Source organism: Pantherophis guttatus, chromosome 2 (assembly GCF_059756535.1).
Source record: "Pantherophis guttatus breed Tessera chromosome 2, ASM5975653v1, whole genome shotgun sequence".
Lineage (NCBI taxonomy): Eukaryota > Metazoa > Chordata > Lepidosauria > Squamata > Colubridae > Pantherophis > Pantherophis guttatus.
This window is the reverse complement of record NC_142064.1, coordinates 41,784,869-41,803,472: the sequence shown is the minus strand read 5'-3', so window position 1 is coordinate 41,803,472 and position 18,604 is coordinate 41,784,869. Positions and strand designations below refer to the sequence as shown.

General features: G+C 40.1%; 2 protein-coding genes across 2 annotated transcripts in view; one reads left to right on the top strand and one right to left on the bottom strand.

Moving 5' to 3' along the window:
- ADGRV1 (adhesion G protein-coupled receptor V1) overlaps nt 1–6,265 on the bottom strand; it is a 277,279-nt gene extending 271,014 nt beyond the window's left edge. Inside the window, exon 1 of the mRNA XM_060690619.2 lies at nt 5,637–6,265. Within this exon, the coding sequence (XP_060546602.2) occupies nt 5,637–6,141 (505 nt within the window). The 5' untranslated portion in view covers nt 6,142–6,265. The remainder of the gene's footprint in view (nt 1–5,636) is intronic.
- A 2,700-nt stretch (nt 6,266–8,965) lies between these two features.
- MBLAC2 (metallo-beta-lactamase domain containing 2) lies at nt 8,966–18,598 on the top strand. The gene is made up of 2 exons (XM_060690620.2): nt 8,966–9,701; nt 15,702–18,598. The coding sequence occupies exons 1-2, from the start codon at nt 9,197–9,199 to the stop codon at nt 16,085–16,087; spliced, it is 891 nt and encodes a 296-aa protein (XP_060546603.1). The 5' UTR covers nt 8,966–9,196; the 3' UTR covers nt 16,088–18,598.
- The last annotated feature ends 6 nt before the right edge of the window (nt 18,599–18,604 follow it).

The window sequence follows — 18,604 nt, the reverse complement described above, 5'->3', positions numbered from 1 at the left end:
AGATAGAAATATACATAGAAATAGTTTTGTTTTATCTCACTGAATTATGCAAAGGGGAATTGAGATTTGTTCTATATGCCTAAAATTATTAAAAGGGTTACAAAATATTGTGACTCCATAGAATATATAATCCATCATATATATTCTTCAAGAATATTTTTCTACTTATAAAATGCATCCTAGGATTTATCTTAAGGTGAACTGATATTCAGAGTTATCATGTCTATTATGCAGTTGTATTGGGGGATGGGAAATTTCAACCAGTCTTAATTTTTTGGCAAACTACCAAATTTTGTAGTTGAAAGATGAAATTGACAGTGGCTTTCCCTTTTCCACTATGTCACCCATAAAATATGACAGTGGCATCACTTTTAAAAAGACCCATGGTTTAGTACGGAAGGCTTGTGCCAAATCTAATTACTGTACATAGATTGGGCAAACCATGAATTGCCTGACCAAATACTGTTGGGCAACCTTTGGCTCTTGAACTAATTTCGACCTCTTATGGAAAATAACACTTTATAACTCCTTTTCCTACTCTACATTTTATGATATTTAAATTGAAAAAGTCAGGGGAAAGCACATTAACATTAATTGCACTTCTCCCGTAACCTATCTTTAGACCTGGCTGTGTTCCTGAAATCACAATTTAATGCAAGTAGTTTCATAGCAGGGTTGTGGATTCCCTGTTGCCCTATCCCCTCCTTTCCAGCATCCCCTACTGGTAAGAAAACCAAACCCCAGTTGCTTTTCTGAATTTGTGGCAGGATTGGAGATTCAAGTCTTAATTTTTATGATTTATTTGTTTAGCCATGTTTTGTTATTTTACTGAGTACTAATCAAAATTATTCCCCAAATCATCCAGATTGTTGAAGGAAACTGACAGTCTTGTCAAGAAATTAAAAGAGTGGTATATTAAACAAAACCTTCCACACAAAATGTGATCAGAAGAGGTGTTTTGAAATACAAAGTGGAAAAGCCTAAGCCAGGACTTTCTCTGAATTGTAGTACCTCTAAATTTTTCTTTCAATTCTATTTCAAGCACACAGACACATTTGCTACATAGCAGCATTCCTGCCTACTAGATTTATCAATCTTCTGGGAGTTCAGTATTCAATTGTAACGCTAAAAGAAAAATGTATGTATATAGGAATCTCAACTCAAGTCCTATAACTGAAAAATTCTCAATTATACTGAGAGACTGAAGAATGTCAGCATAATACCCAAAATAATTCATTATATATTGTACTGGTGAGGATAGAAGTGAATGTCTCATTTCTTTATAGTAAACAAAAAGAAAATCTATGCCTTGGGCTCACAATGTCTAGTTTTTAGCTTGATGCATTAATCTGAGATAATTATCTCTTTTGAAAGATAAATACTGCTGAATGACATAGTCCATAGATATCCAACAGAAGACATGATAACCTCACATGCACCATTAGGCCTTTGAGCAAATGACATTAAGTATGTAATTTCTGTGATGTGATTGACAAATTACATATTTTATGTAATTTGCATGATAAAAGTCATGATGCACGTGGCATTAATTCAAGAGGAGGTTGTAGATGGGTTATTATCCAACACACTAAACCTAAGGATGATTTCTTGAGGAGACAGACTATTATCTTCATATAGGCTGATAAAACCAGTGGTTTAACTTATTGAATTCATGGCTACTTGTACTCAATCATATTCCTAGAGAGGATTAATCAATAAGGAAGGGCATTGGTTTTATAAACTGATAGCATATTCAGAACCTGTCCATTTCCTTAAGTGAAGCAGGGGGGCTCAAACTAACGTAAGTCATACAATACAGTGGTTTAATCAGCTCCATAGGCTGTGTAATAGGAATCAGATCTGAGCAATTTCCCATCAGATGTCTAAAATAATTGTCATAGGAACCCTACAGATGTTTTTCTGCTTGTTCTCTGGCCAGTAATGAGTCATTTTAAAGAGTACCACTGGCTAGCATTCTGTAGATACAATAACAATGGAAAAATAAAGTTTTGCCACTCTTCCTGCCTTGATGTAGTCCTTAATATGGACTCTTAATATGTGTTTATTCAGACTCATCTTCATTTTCAACCCTATTGTTTCATCTCCTTGAGCTTTTCTAAAGACTACTGAATCCACTAAGATCCACAGACAGAAAGAGGGTGTATGGAGTCAATCCAATCTAAAGTCATTGTCACCCTCTCATCCAAAGGTGTGAGTAGGGTTTCAGTCAAGCTTGAAGTAAAGCCTTGAGAAATTCTGCAAACTCCCTCTGAAAACCAGTTGGTGCTGAGGCAGTTCAGGCAAATAGGGTCTTCCAGTCAGTGTTGCGGGGAGGGAAAGTCTGGCCATAGGGACTGTGAGATACCCCAGGGCCTGACTTTCCCCACCTCTATTTAGCATCTATATGAAGCCATTGGATGAGATCATCCACAAGCACAGGGTTAAATACAATAAGTTTGCTGGTGATACAGCTGTGTCTTTCTCAAGGAGCCTTGGTAGTACAGTGGTTATTAACACATCTGCCTGCAATTACTGCAGGTTCGAATCTTACCAGGCTCAAGGTTGACTCAGCCTTCCATCCTTTCTAAGGTAGGTTAAATGAGGACCCAGTTTGTGGGGGCAATAAGCTGACTTTGTATAAATATACAAAAGTATGAAGGCTATTGCTTAACGCATTGTAAGCCGCCCTGAGTCTCCGGAGAAGGGCGGCATATAAATCAAATTAAAAAAAAAATAATGGTATTGTCAAGGGTCTTTCCCACTAACTGGACTCAGTCCTAGCAAGACAGAGAGACGTTAAGTTGTAGAACTTCCCAAGTCTAGAGAATTCTGAATCTGGATGGGGATGCAATTCTTCTGTCAATTTAGGGATATTTGTGGACTCAACAGTTCCTCCTTGAGCAGGGGACAGCTATAGTTAGTAGCCCTTTTATATAAATGCATCACGTACGCCAACTGCATACATTCTTAGCATGCAAGGTTGCACTCAGGGTCACTCATGCCTTAGTCCTTTCCCAGTTGTTCTGGTGCAACACACACTATTATACGAGATTTAGGGTTGTCCTGAGCAGTGTTCAGAAACTACTCCAGAATGCAGCAGTGCCGAATGTATTGGATCAGCTTCTGAATGCTGTAATACCTGCAGTGTTGGGTGTACCTTTGAATGCTCCCAAAATACTTTGTTTCCCCGAAAATAAGACATCCCCTGATAATAAGTCCAATCGGGCTTTTGAGCGCATGCGCTAAAATAAGCCTATCCCCGAAAATAAGCCCTCCCCGAAAATATTTAAATGCAGAGCTAAGAGGGCAAGAGGAGCCTCATCTTGCTCCATATGCCCCAAAATAATAAGACCTCCCCGAAAATAAGGCCAAGCGCTTATTTTGGGGTTAAAAAAAAATAAGACGGGGTCTTATTTTCGGGAAAACACGGTACTACTGCACTGGCTCCCAGCTGGGTTTTTGGGTGCAATTTAAGGTGCTGCTGGCTATCTATAATGCCCCACATGGCGAGGTTATTTGAGATTGTCTGACCTCGGTTATGTCCACCTCACCTATCAGATCTGACAGGGTGGCATGCACCAAATCTCTTCTACGAAACAATGCCATCTAATGGGATTTAGACAGCATTATGTATTTTCATTCACAGCGCCTGCGCTATGGAACACAATCTCTCTCCACTGAGATCCAGATGGCCCTGACTCTGTACTGTAATCCTTCCAGAAAGCGTTGAAGACTTGCTTTTTCTCCTGGCAGTGGGGCCACACCAAAATGTATGGAATATTGATTAAAGATATCTTTTATAGTCCTCATTTACACTGTAATGTTTCTATGATTTCCTATGTTTTTGTGTTTTATATTTGCTAAATTCACAAGGTTCAGATAGGCAGCTGCCTAAATTATACAGAAAAGTAAATAGTCAGACAGACACTAATATAGTCCCTGTCCATTTAAATTCCTTTACTCTGGTTTGCAGTGATTCTCTCCCTTCAGCTTTATTACGAAGATTTAATAAAATTCTCCTCTTAAAACATTTATGTCCCTGTTGTGATGAACTGGTAGAGAGAACTGATAATGTCCTTTTGCACTGCCAATTTTATCGACATATCTTTTGTACGTGTGCATGTGTATGCACATGCCTTTGAGTGAGAGTTAACTCCTGGCAACTTTCCTGCCATTTCAGAAGTGGTTGCCATTACTTCCATCCTAGAGTTGAGAGAAATCGACTGGCCCAAGGTCATCCAGCTGACTTTGTACCATTGGAAGTAAAATCTGGTCCGGTTCCAAGCCAGGAGAAAGATGCTGGAAAAATGAATTGGAAGCAGGCTGCAGGAAAGGAGATTCCATTTATTAGGAATCAGACACGAAGTGACATAGTAATCAGTTATGGGATAGCTGACAAAAGAGTCTGGTGAGTGGATGGGTTTTTATGTGGTTCTAGGGCAGTGATGGCTAACCTTTTTGCCATCGCGTGCCAGGAGAGGGGGGCGGGGGTTGCGCGCGCACGTGCCCATGTGCATGCGCACGCAACCCCACCCACCCCCGCTCCTGACACGTGATGGCCTGGTAGGCCCATTTTTCTTTCTTACCTGGTTCTAGATCCTCTCTATGCATCTGGGAAGGGAGAAAACAGCCTTTCCCACTCCCTTGGAGGCCCTATGGAGGCTGAAAGGGCCCATTTCCCAACTCTCGGTGGGACAGGAAGTGACATTTTCCACTCCCCATATTTTCCTTCTCTCTTTCTTATATATCTATGTCGTAGTGATTTCAAATCTTGAGAGAATTTCTCCACCCTTTGCCATATCCAAAGAACTGGAGCTATAAAGACAGACTACTAATGTTATTATTTCCCTGTATCACCAGAAATTCCCTTCCTTTTACACTTTGCTACTGAAATGGCATAATACACCTCTCTCATGCCTTATTAATTCTGTATTCTGAACCAAAGAACATTAGGGTTCAAAATCCATCTGCCTCCATCACCAAACCTTTACGAATTAGTACCTTCACTACATGCACTGCACCCAAAAAACAGAACTTTCTGTTTTCATGCCACATGGCTCCAGACAATACTCTTGATTTTTTGGTAGGCAAATGATAATACCCACTATTTATTTTCAGTAACAGAAAAGTTGCTGGACTCGAACAGCCCCTCCTTTCTGTACAAATAATCCACTTCAGCAGGAACCCAGTAGGCATGTGCAATACAGAAATAACGCTGATGATATTCAACCCTGCCTGGTGTAAGCCTGTCCAATTTACTATGACATATCAGATATTAAAGAAAGCCAAATGCTGCAGGTGGCAGAGATGTTTTTTGAAGTAATAAAAAAGGGGGGAAGACAATGATAAAAACACCCCTCCAAATGTATTATATTGCATGCAAGCAATCACTCAGCCTAGTGTTTGAAGAAATAATTAATCTGAAATCACTATATTGGCGTCCTTTCGTGACTTGGATGAGAAAGCGGCTCATAAAAGAAAGCGTTGGTCAATTCAATCAAGGCTGTACACCTGGTCGCAACAGCTCGGTTCAGTTGGGGTACGGGAGCTGCCTGCCTTGCTCCAGAAAGGCGCCTGCAGAATGAGATGCGGTCTCCCTTGCCAGCCCACTACCCTCTCCCCCTCCCCGCTCTTACCCTCCTGCAAGACGTGAGTCGGCTGGACGGGTCGCACTCGGAACTGCCTGGCCCTCCAGCCGGGGCTGGGCTGCCTCACCACCTCGCTGTCCGAGAGCCAAGTGACGGTCTCGTAGTTATCGCCGCGGCGCAGGGCTCCGGCCTCGGCGCTGTGCACGGCCACCTCCTCGAACTGATGCAGTCCGCCCGAGTGGTCGAAGTGCACATGGGTGGCGATGGCTAGCAACGGCCGCCGCCGCCGCCCACTGCTTGCGGGTTCCTTCTCCGCTTCGCCGAGACCGGCTCCCTCCTGGTCGCCCTGGGCCGGATCGGGATCCAAAAGCCCAGCCAAGTGAAGGTAGTCGGGGAGGCTGCGCAGCCCCAACCCCGTGTCGATCACCACGTCCCGCTGGGAGCCGCGCACCAGCCAGATGTTGGCCCGGTTGCCCGACTCGTAGAAGCGTTCTTGGATCCAGTAGATACCTCCGCCCAGAGACTTATGCGCGAACCACTCCAGCGCCGACATCACAGCCGGCCGCCAAACGAAACGCTGCGGCCACACGACCCGTCTCCTGCCTGCGGTGTTTGGGCTACGATCGCGTGTTGCGAACGGCCCGGACGCGCAGCTTAGACGAGGAGGGCGGATCCAGGAGGAGGAGGAGCTGGAGGCGGGGACTGAATCACCAGCTCCTCAGCGTAACCCGACTCGGCTTATCGGGTGGTCCCCCACCCGGCTCTTTCCCACTGCAGTAGCGCGTCAGACGGAAGGAAGGGGGGCCGAGGGTTCGCCTTGGAAGGGGATGCGGTTGCACGTGGGGATTGCCTGCGAGACTGAAGATGCGGCTACACGACAGCTGATACAGCAAAAGCGCTCTGGGTTGTGCTAAAGAAAATGCAAGTCTCTCTCACTTGGTGTTTCCTAAGTGCAGTATTTAGGAAGGGATCTGGGTAAAAAAAAAAAAGGGTGCTTAAACTCATGGATTTTCTGGATTTCATAGGATTTTTAGATTGGATCCGCATGCAACACACTTGTCTGTATTATACCAAAAGCAAAGGTGATCAATCTGTGTCCTTTCAGATCCTCTGTCTCTGTTTGGTGGGATATAAAGAACACAAATCCTGTCCCTGAATTAAGCATTGAGCTCAGAATCTGCAATTAAATGCAATGCTATTTGGATTTTAAAGAACCTTCCATTGCCCATCTCTGATTAAATTCATTACCACCCCTTAAAACAAGGAACGGCAGACTAACGTTTATTACTGTCCTACAGATCTTAGATGCCTTTGCACAACTCTGTGTTGAAGAGGAATTACTATCAAAGTAAAAAATAAAAGCCACGTAAAACTGGCTGGAATGATCCAGCATTTTACTAAACAGTAGAAGAATAACTGAAAGAGACAGTCTGGCTAGTTAAAACACAAGGCTAGAAACCAAAATGTGAGTTCTAGCCCCACTTTAGATACTGTAAGCAGAATCCCCACCCCTTTTAATATAAAAAGCCCCCATATTAGCAAAGAAATGCTTCCCACCCATGGAAGAGAAAAGGCTTTCCTGAAGTTAAACCATTCAAGCACCTGATCCCTGTGATTGGATATTTAGTTTCACAAACTATTCATAAACGAAACACCTTCAGCTACAGCCTCCACAGAAGGCTAGAATTGATCAGATTAAAAAAGCAGACAGACAAAAGACACCTAAAATCTACATTCCCCAACCAGCTCCAAGGGCAGGGCAGGACCTCCTAGCCACAATAGACGTCAGGCAACAATAATTAGAATACTAAAAGGGCACACACAAATACAGATTACCTGAAAACAGCCTTTCCCACTCACTTGGAGGCCCCACGAAGGCTGAAAGGGTCCATTTCCCGACTCCCCGTGGGACAGGAAGTAATGTTTTTTCCTGTCCCCAGCCTCCAGAGACTCCTAGAGGCTGCTAGAGACTCCTAGAGAGGTTCCGGAGGCTGGGGACAGCAAAAAATGTCACTTCCTGTGGGGAAGTGGGGCCTCCAAGTGAGTGGGAAAGGCTGTTTTCGCCCTTCCCAGATGCATAGAGAGGATCTGGAGCCAGGTAAGAAAGAAAAACGGGCCTTCCCCTCCACCAAGGCCCTCCAGAGGCAGGAAACAGCCTGTTTTCCTACTTCTGGTGGGCCCAGAAGGCCCGAAAATCAGCTGGCCAGCGCACACATGCGCCCCAGAGCTGAGCTGGCGTGCCCACTAATATGGCTCCGCGTGCCATAGGTTCGCCATCACGGTTCTAGGGCGTTGTGATTTAGATGCCCAGGTTCATTATGAAATGTACTTTAATCTGTATTTGTGTGTGCCCTTTTAGTATTCTAATTATTGTTGCCTGACGTCTATTGTGGCTAGGAGGTCCTGCCCTGCCCTTGGAGCTGGTTGGGGAATGTAGATTTTAGGTGTCTTTTGTCTGTCTGCTTTTTTAATCTGATCAATTCTAGCCTTCTGTGGAGGCTGTAGCTGAAGGTGTTTCGTTTATGAATAGTTTGTGAAACTAAATATCCAATCACAGGGATCAGGTGCTTGAATGGTTTAACTTCAGGAAAGCCTTTTCCATGGGTGGGAGGCATTTCTTTGCTAATATGGGGGCTTTTTATATTAAAAGGGGTGGGGATTCTGCTTACAGTATCTAAAGTGGGGCTAGAACTCACATTTTGGTTTCTAGCCTTGTGTTTTAACTAGCCAGACTGTCTCTTTCAGTTATTCTTCTACTGTTTAGTAAAATGCTGGATCATTCCAGCCAGTTTTACGTGGCTTTTATTTTTTACTTTGATAGTAATTCCTCTTCAACACAGAGTTGTGCAAAGGCATCTAAGATCTGTAGGACAGTAATAAACGTTAGTCTGCCGTTCCTTGTTTTAAGGGGTGGTAATGAATTTAATCAGAGATGGGCAATGGAAGGTTCTTTAAAATCCAAATAGCATTGCATTTAATTGCAGATTCTGAGCTCAATGCTTAATTCAGGGACAGGATTTGTGTTCTTTATATCCCACCAAACAGAGACAGAGGATCTGAAAGGACACAGATTGATCACCTTTGCTTTTGGTATAATACAGACAAGTGTGTTGCATGCGGATCCAATCTAAAAATCCTATGAAATCCAGAAAATCCATGAGTTTAAGCACCCTTTTTTTTTTTTACCCAGATCCCTTCCTAAATACTGCACTTAGGAAACACCAAGTGAGAGAGACTTGCATTTTCTTTAGCACAACCCAGAGCGCTTTTGCTGTATCAGCTGTCGTGTAGCCGCATCTTCAGTCTCGCAGGCAATCCCCACGTGCAACCGCATCCCCTTCCAAGGCGAACCCTCGGCCCCCCTTCCTTCCGTCTGACGCGCTACTGCAGTGGGAAAGAGCCGGGTGGGGGACCACCCGATAAGCCGAGTCGGGTTACGCTGAGGAGCTGGTGATTCAGTCCCCGCCTCCAGCTCCTCCTCCTCCTGGATCCGCCCTCCTCGTCTAAGCTGCGCGTCCGGGCCGTTCGCAACACGCGATCGTAGCCCAAACACCGCAGGCAGGAGACGGGTCGTGTGGCCGCAGCGTTTCGTTTGGCGGCCGGCTGTGATGTCGGCGCTGGAGTGGTTCGCGCATAAGTCTCTGGGCGGAGGTATCTACTGGATCCAAGAACGCTTCTACGAGTCGGGCAACCGGGCCAACATCTGGCTGGTGCGCGGCTCCCAGCGGGACGTGGTGATCGACACGGGGTTGGGGCTGCGCAGCCTCCCCGACTACCTTCACTTGGCTGGGCTTTTGGATCCCGATCCGGCCCAGGGCGACCAGGAGGGAGCCGGTCTCGGCGAAGCGGAGAAGGAACCCGCAAGCAGTGGGCGGCGGCGGCGGCCGTTGCTAGCCATCGCCACCCATGTGCACTTCGACCACTCGGGCGGACTGCATCAGTTCGAGGAGGTGGCCGTGCACAGCGCCGAGGCCGGAGCCCTGCGCCGCGGCGATAACTACGAGACCGTCACTTGGCTCTCGGACAGCGAGGTGGTGAGGCAGCCCAGCCCCGGCTGGAGGGCCAGGCAGTTCCGAGTGCGACCCGTCCAGCCGACTCACGTCTTGCAGGAGGGTAAGAGCGGGGAGGGGGAGAGGGTAGTGGGCTGGCAAGGGAGACCGCATCTCATTCTGCAGGCGCCTTTCTGGAGCAAGGCAGGCAGCTCCCGTACCCCAACTGAACCGAGCTGTTGCGACCAGGTGTACAGCCTTGATTGAATTGACCAACGCTTTCTTTTATGAGCCGCTTTCTCATCCAAGTCACGAAAGGACGCCAATATAGTGATTTCAGATTAATTATTTCTTCAAACACTAGGCTGAGTGATTGCTTGCATGCAATATAATACATTTGGAGGGGTGTTTTTATCATTGTCTTCCCCCCTTTTTTATTACTTCAAAAAACATCTCTGCCACCTGCAGCATTTGGCTTTCTTTAATATCTGATATGTCATAGTAAATTGGACAGGCTTACACCAGGCAGGGTTGAATATCATCAGCGTTATTTCTGTATTGCACATGCCTACTGGGTTCCTGCTGAAGTGGATTATTTGTACAGAAAGGAGGGGCTGTTCGAGTCCAGCAACTTTTCTGTTACTGAAAATAAATAGTGGGTATTATCATTTGCCTACCAAAAAATCAAGAGTATTGTCTGGAGCCATATGACATGAAAACGGAAAGTTCTGGTTTTTTGTGTGCAGTGCATGTAGTGAAGGTACTAATTCGTAAAGGTTTGGTGATGGAGGCAGATGGATTTTGAACCCTAATGTTCTTTGGTTCAGAATACAGAATTAATAAGGCATGAGAGAGGTGTATTATGCCATTTCAGTAGCAAAGTGTAAAAGGAAGGGAATTTCTGGTGATACAGGGAAATAATAACATTAGTAGTCTGTCTTTATAGCTCCAGTTCTTTGGATATGGCAAAGGGTGGAGAAATTTTCTCAAGATTTGAAATCACTATGAAATAGATATATAAGAAAAAGAGAAGGAAAATATGGGGAGTGGAAGTGGAATGGGAATGAAAAACACAGCATTATGTGATCCCTGTACTTTTATAAAATGTTTTAAAAGGAGATTATAGAAGGGACCATAGAAACAGAGCATGTTATTGGTTTCTTAAAGAAAAAATGTGTGAGCTAAATGCATCTTTCATGATGCATTTATGATGTTGAAATTATCTTTCTGGTGTTAAAAATGTATCTCTGAAAAGACAGGTGGAGAGCATCTTTGTAAAATCCATGCACAGGCCATTGAAATTGGATGTCTGTCTCTTAAAGGTCGTACAAATGTGAATGTGCACTGTCAGAGTCTGAAAGAAAGGGTAGGGTGGGGACATCTTGAGCATCTGCTGAAGAATGGGTGATATACAAAGTACATGGTAGAGCATTTCACTAAGACTCTTCATACTTGGTGCTTCTCTAGGACGTCCCTGTTGTGGGGTGAAAAAAGAATAAATAAGCATATCAGCCAGAGAAAAATGTCTAGGAATATAATTTTGCCAAATAGTAGCATTGCTATGAACAATGAGTTTTGAACATTTATCCATCAAATATTTGTGCTGTACACTGAGTGTGTATGTGTGTGTGTAACATTTTGTGAGATTTTTTTTCAGCATCTTTTTCAGTCTGTCCACTCTGCAATTCTATCAACATTTTGGACTAGCTGGTTATATTTAAGAAAATAAAACCAAAATCCTTTAATATTATCCACAGATTATTATCTAGGCTAGGAGTAACATTTTATGCATGTTTCCTCCAATTAAGTGCTTCACATATTACAACCCAAAACACTTCACTAACATTTCAATCCATATGTTTGATATCTAATTTATAAAATAGGCATGAAAAACTATATAGACATAATCCAAATTAGATTGATAATCTGACTCTTTTCACTTGCCTCATTACACCTATTATTTTAGATTTCACTTTTAATATGCCCCTAGCATTTATCTTTGGCCAGGTTAACTTTTCAGGAATTACAAAAAGTGCTGGAATTTGGGAGCAAAAATCTTATGGCTTTTTGATGATGTTTTCTTATTTGTGACCCACCTTAATTATATTTAATGTAAAATTGCAGAAAACTGCATTATACCTTTGATCCACCTTTCTCATTTTTATCTTGACAGTAACAGTTGTTTCAAAAGGTTTCCATTTCCAGTCTTTCCCAGGACTATTAGGAGATGTGGCTTATGGCTTGAGTATGGATATCTCTGTCTGAGCACAAGTGCTCTGCCATGAAGCTGCAACCATTTGTAATTGACTTAGAAACATCTTTATTTTGCCTAAATTACTGCTACCAGTGCTTTTGTAATCATAGGCATCTGTTTTTAATTATGATGATGCCAAAATTATGAATGTATGTTGTAGCATGACACCAACCCTCTCCCTTTATATGTTTTCATGTATAAATAAACATCTGCATAGAGCATAAGTATGAACAGATTCATGCATCTGAACACTATAGTGCTTTATTAAAACTATCTCAGGGCACACACTAATTTTAAACCATTTTGTACCATATTTGAGGAAAGAGCAGTATTTCAATGGTGGGATACATACTTTGTTTTCACTTTGTACACAGTTTAGCTTTTACATATGTAAGCAAATATCTTGGGAAGACTTGAATCATAATATCCATGAAATGTAAGTACATCCAAAGTAATATTAATGGATCTGTTGACCATTCTTGTTAATTGAACATTAAAATGCATAATAGATTATGGTCAGGGCTATAATACAGCAAGCTACTGGTTACCACTATGTATAATGAAGTAATTTTTCCATCTTGATTTTTTATGGGATCCATTAAAATTGAAAGTAGACAAAATATCTGTTATGCTTTAACTAGTTGAAATTATATCTTTTCTGGGAAGATGGCATTCTCAAAAATGGTGAGTCAGCCAATAAAAGCATTGCAAGAAAAGCTCAGATAGAAAGTCATTTCATTAAGATTAGAGGGACATATGCATTCACAATCTGTCTGCTTACATTTCCAGGTGATGCACACTTATTTATTCATATATTTGTTTATAACATTTATATAGTTGCTCATTTTATATTGAACCTTGTGTGGCTCCTCTGAAGCACCCATAGAACAGTTTACACAAGAAGAAATGCATAGTAATCTGTTTTGGATGTGAATTTCCAAATTTCTAAATTATGGCATATGAATTGATAAAATACTTTAGATTGTGACTTAATATCTCAGTCAGTAAGCTGACTGATTCAATATGGTAATGTATTTTGGATACAATGAAGATCTCTGGTTTAAGGCAGGGTAATAAAACTAAAGCTGGTATTAAGGGGAAGAGGAAGGAGACAGAGCTTCCAACTCAGAATTTAATTTCCACCTATATAATCCATGTTTTATGAAGAATTAATGTCCACAGTTGGAACATTAGACTCTGAGTCTACTTGCAAATGGTATTAGTTTTCAATGCTTGTACTGAAAACTGCAATATATATCTAAAAATGGCCAGAAAGAAACTTAAGTTGAAACTTTCTTTTCCCTGTTCAAAGTATTTTCTTTTGAGAAAGAGGCATGATAAATTATCTACCTTTAATAATAAATTTGTTGGTATATTATTATATTATAATACCAAATACTTTAAATATATTGGTTTATCAGACAGAAAGGATAGAATAGGTAAGAGAAAATATAAATAATCCATAAACTAAATAAAAATAATCAGACTAAATACACATATACCTATGTATACACATCCCTTTGTACTAGCCACAATAAAGCCTTGAGATTGTAACTTCCACTTTGAGGAAAAATGTTTTCTGAGATTAAGAACAAATGACTAAGAAATCTTGTGAAATTAATTCAAGCAGCCAGTAGTTTTAGCTCATTGACTGTCAAAATGATGACTTAGTAATTTTTTCAGTTGCTAAAATATACACAATTAAGTGAATATGAAATCTAATTGATGAGGTTTCATTGCCTTCTTTTGTGTTTTTCATCCTTTATCAGACCCCTACTTTAGCCAATATCCACTATTGCTACTGACAGATGTGAATAATGAAAGATATGCTATATTGTGTAGTATATTTGTATACTACATACAAAAACAGTAGTTTTAGTTCTTTATTATACATAAATTCATATGCTATTCCATTTCCAGAGATACCAAGTTGCTTGCAATATAACAAGATTTTTAAAAATCACTTACTGTAATAAAACCATAAACAGTCCATCTGATGCATCACCATTTGGGAATAGCAAGATCTTACTTGGATTTAAATGTTTTTCTGATGTGATTTGAATATTACAAAGGAAGGAGAACATCACTTGGTCTAGGTTCTATAAAGAGGGCATTCCCTTGGTGGCAGGACCCCTTAGTAAATCCTCATTTCCGGGTCTTATAGGATGGATGGATTCAACTCAGAGGTTGTAGTAACACAGTATTCAGTCCCTGAGCCATTTAGGGCTTTAAGGATGACAATCAGCATATTGAATTGCATTTTGAAACTCATTGGCAGCCAGTGCAGGCTGTAGTAGTGATAATACATGAGTGAACCTGAATGCAGCTAACTAGGGTTGTTGCATATTGTACTATGTAACCACTTCAAAATGATCTACAAGGGCAATTCCATGTATTTTACATAACAAAAATCCAGCTTCATAAATAATTGTGAATAAAGCCACCTGATTTAAATAAGGCTACACCTAGCCACTGTAACTGACTGTCTTGCTGTGTTTCCACAGCAAGTAGGAGTGTCATTCCATGTTGAACCACAAATTATAGGTCAACTCGATATGGGAAAACATTTATCATATCCAGGAATAAAGTTGAACAAAATAAAATAGACGAAGTCATCTTCTAAGTCCAGAATTGATAGAATTCAGTTCAAATTGTTTCTTATATCCATATCCTAACAACCTCCAATCACTGAATTAGGACCTTCGCCACATATGTTGCCCAGATTCAGATGGAAAATATGTAATTGAACATCATCAGCCTATTTATTGATATCTCAATTCATTTTGGAGATGATCTCTCCCAGGGGCTTCAGGTAGATGTTAAATTATAGGTGGAAGACAGCTTAGCTGTGCAGCAATCCAGAAGCCAAGGTCCTGATTTATGCCCCTACCACTGTGGGAACTGACCAATCAAGAATACAGTATGTCCAATAATTCTCACAGCAAAATGTCTAAATGCTTAAATAATTGGAGGGAGATATCATGATATATAATATTGAAGGCCACTCACAAATCCAGCAGGACTAGTATAATTATACTCCTTCCATCCCAGCCTTCTCAGGGGTCCTCAAGTTTTAATTCTATACCCAGGCCTATATCTTATTTGAAAGGAGTCCAGATAATCTACTTTTTCTGTTCAATAAACTTTGTGATTTGTGAGTAATACTGAGTGAACTGATGTAACCAAATATTGTAGACCATAAGTCAGATGTTACTATTGTGATTTGAGCTTCAGTCAATTGTAGATTTCTTACTTATGGCTTCTGGGAGAGATGGGCTTCAAGTTGACAGTTGTTTTCTTTTCTTTTATAATGAATAAGGAGAGTGCAGCTAGAGGCAATTGGCTGTCAGTTGGAGGTAATGGAAAAGAGCAGAGCTAGGAAAAGTACAAGCTGTCCAGTCTAATAGAACTCATAGAAATCATTATGAGAAATAAGGATGAAATTAAACATGCATGATATGATGGACTTTCTAGGAGACCAGTGTTTCTCAATCTTGGCAGCTTTAAGGTTGGGGAAGTCAGTGTGTCTTAAAATTGTGAAATACTGAAGTGGACTATAGCCTGGCCATGTTGGTGCTCATCTGCAGATGTGACTGGAAAATACCTTTAAAAATCATTTTTTTCTTCATAGTTTTACTATCCCCCTTCCACTGAACCCTAAACTAAGGTAAGTATTCATGCTCCCAGAATCCTTCCTACCGTGTGTGGGCTTTCATCTTTGTCAGGGGAGGGGGAGAGTAATACAGTATATGTTTTCCTGCATTGTTTGGCTACAGTTACAGTTTTAATGCATGAGTTTGTAACAGAGACAAATGTAAGGTTGCATTTTTGAAAATTGGTTTGTCCATAAAATTTTGTTTCTTGTTGTAGGGGATGTGATCAGCCTTGGTGATAGACAGCTCACTGTCATGCACATGCCTGGCCATTCGAGAGGAAGCATTTGTTTGCATGACAGAGAACGGAAGATTCTGTTCAGTGGGGATGTTGTGTATGATGGCTCAATGATTGACTGGCTTCCCTACAGCCGGATAAATGACTACGTTACAACCTGCCAGCGATTAATAGACTTAGTCAATAGGGGCCTTGTAGAGAAAGTCCTTCCAGGGCATTTTAACACATTTGGATCTGAACGACTGTATCGTTTAGCTTCCAACTATATTTCAAATGCTGGGGTTTGTCACAAGATTTCTATGTGTGCGATGAGATCGGTTGCAAGCCTAGCACTTCGTGCAACAAATTCTAGAACAACTTCATAGTCTTAACTTCATAGCCATGAAGATGCTTATTTTTATCTAATTAATTTATATTTTAAAAATGCCAATTTACATACCAGTAGCTGTGCCAAAGCTACTCATCTTTTTTTTTGTGTCTTTTCAAAGGCGAGTTTGCACATATGTTGAATGCTATTTGACAGATGTTCTAAATAAGTTATTTTGTATTTTGAACCATTTTGAAACATATCGTTAAAATAAAAGTTTTGCCCTTTTGTCAATCTTTCTAATGCAGCCTTCAGTTAGGAGTTATATTGAAAACATATTTTAAATGGCTGAAATACAGAAGCAAGGGTTGTGAGAAGAAGGGGCTATTGGAACATTCCACTGTCATGTTGAATGCACTAAGTACCTAAGTAATTTTTATTGTATGGGATGAATGTAAACTGAAGTTAATACCAAATGTTCATATCAAATATTGTTCTATGTTACTGTTGTTCTTGAATTGTGTTGCATTTAGGTATTGGTTTTAAAACAAATGAAATGTCATTTAATATTTTAAGTATATTGCTTGCTTTTCAAATATAACTAATGCTGTAAGTGTGAGTGTATAACCATTTTTAAGTAAAACATGCACCTATAATCCAAGATTCTTAATTCCTGTAATACCACAGTTGCAGAAACACTTCAGTAAGTGTGAGCTGCTGATTAAACAACAGTTGTAAACAAAATGGCATATAAAACTAGCAAATTGATAGTGGGTGGTAGGTTGTATCAGGTGCACATTACATGTGGGTCAGATTTAAGTTTTCATACTTCTTCATTTTTCTCTTTTCACTTTTTTTTTCTTTCCTTCTTTCCACAATTTGCATTGTGCTTTTTTTCAACCAATCTAATAAACATTTCTGCCAGTTAATATTTTCTAAGATATTACTAGTCTCTTGTTTGGATGCAGAACTTGTATCTTGCATCAGAATTTGATTTATTGAAATTCAGTAAGAATTATATTAAAAATGACTGTTTCCTGTAAGAACTGTAATTTATTTGAATATTGTGCCATTACACTTTTTTTTCCTTTTTGAATTCTATTGCACAATATTTCCCCAAGATCAAAGCAGCACTTTGAGTCTTAATACCACAGTGTTCAGCACTTGGTATCCTATGAAAGTACAGTTAGTTCTTAAAAAGTTAATAGTGCCTATTTCCTGTTCTAAAATACTGCATCATTTTGGCAATTAACACTGGAATTGCTGCCTATACTAAGAAAAACTATTAATTCAATACCTTTGAAAAATAGGAAAGAGGTATCTAGCAGTACAATCACAAATTAGCAAATGCTGCTTGTATGCTATTGAAACTGGGTAATCTTCACTGAGGAGCCACAAGTGTGGTCCAAAGGTTAGGAGCATGTTGCCATATTATGTACTCATAGTCATCTCCTTTTTGACCAGATTTCTTCTTCGAATTGAATACAATTAAGCACAGTATCAGCTGCAGTATTAAGCACAATCAAAATTAATCTGATTCCTGCTTAATCAAGATTTTCAACCATCTTGGAATCCATGTGAGTTTATAGTGCCTTGTTTATTTCTGCTACAGAATGGTTGACTTTTTGGCCTGGACCATTACAAACTGATTTTGTTATGAAATACTGCTGAGGCATTAACAGTTTTATCCATAGATAAAAGAATCCTCTTTTGACTTTCTGTCCTTTCCTCTTCCTTTGCCCATTGACAGTGTTTTGAAAGTTATTTACCAAAGTGTTGATTTCTCACTATGAGAGTACTTCAGTGTAAGGAATCCTTCAATTGTCAGACTTGTGGCGAAGGACTGATCTGAAACTTTTCTATTAGTTTAGTAAGTTAGTAAGCAAACAAACAAACAGTTACTTATAAAATTGGCTGATTTTAAAGAAAATCTGTCTTTTTTCAATCTGATTAGGTATCACAGAGTAAACTTATCTACTGAAGCTAATAATTACATTTACTGAGAGAAATATTCAGAATGGAAGTACCTTCCTTACTGTAATATAAATACTACTCAATTCAGTGAGATTTTATTCCTAGTGAGTACTGAATTGTAGTTTTATTCAAGTTTCAACCTAGGACTGGATCACAGTTCAACTTGTGATTATTATCGGTTAGTAAAACACTATCCCTGAGAGAGTGCTATAGAATCTGATCTGTTGTTTTAAATATTTTTATATTATAAAGTTTAATTCTGAAAGAAAGCATTTTTAAAAATGATACTGATCATACATTTACTATTATTTGTAAAAAAAAGTTTGAAACCACTAAGGGATTCTGTATTTATCTGTTTGTGATAATTTAAAAACTCAAGTTGAAATAGTTATTTGAAGTTCAGCCATGTTGATATGATATCACTTTGAGAGATATTACTTAACTGGGTCATGAATATTGCTGTAATGTATGGTTTAAAACAATTTTTAAAACTTGTAATGCACCATACTAATAAAAATTTACTAATGGTACTGGTTTCAAGAAAACAGTTATATTGTTTATCATTGATATTGATAATAAAAAAAATGACACAAAAGGCTTC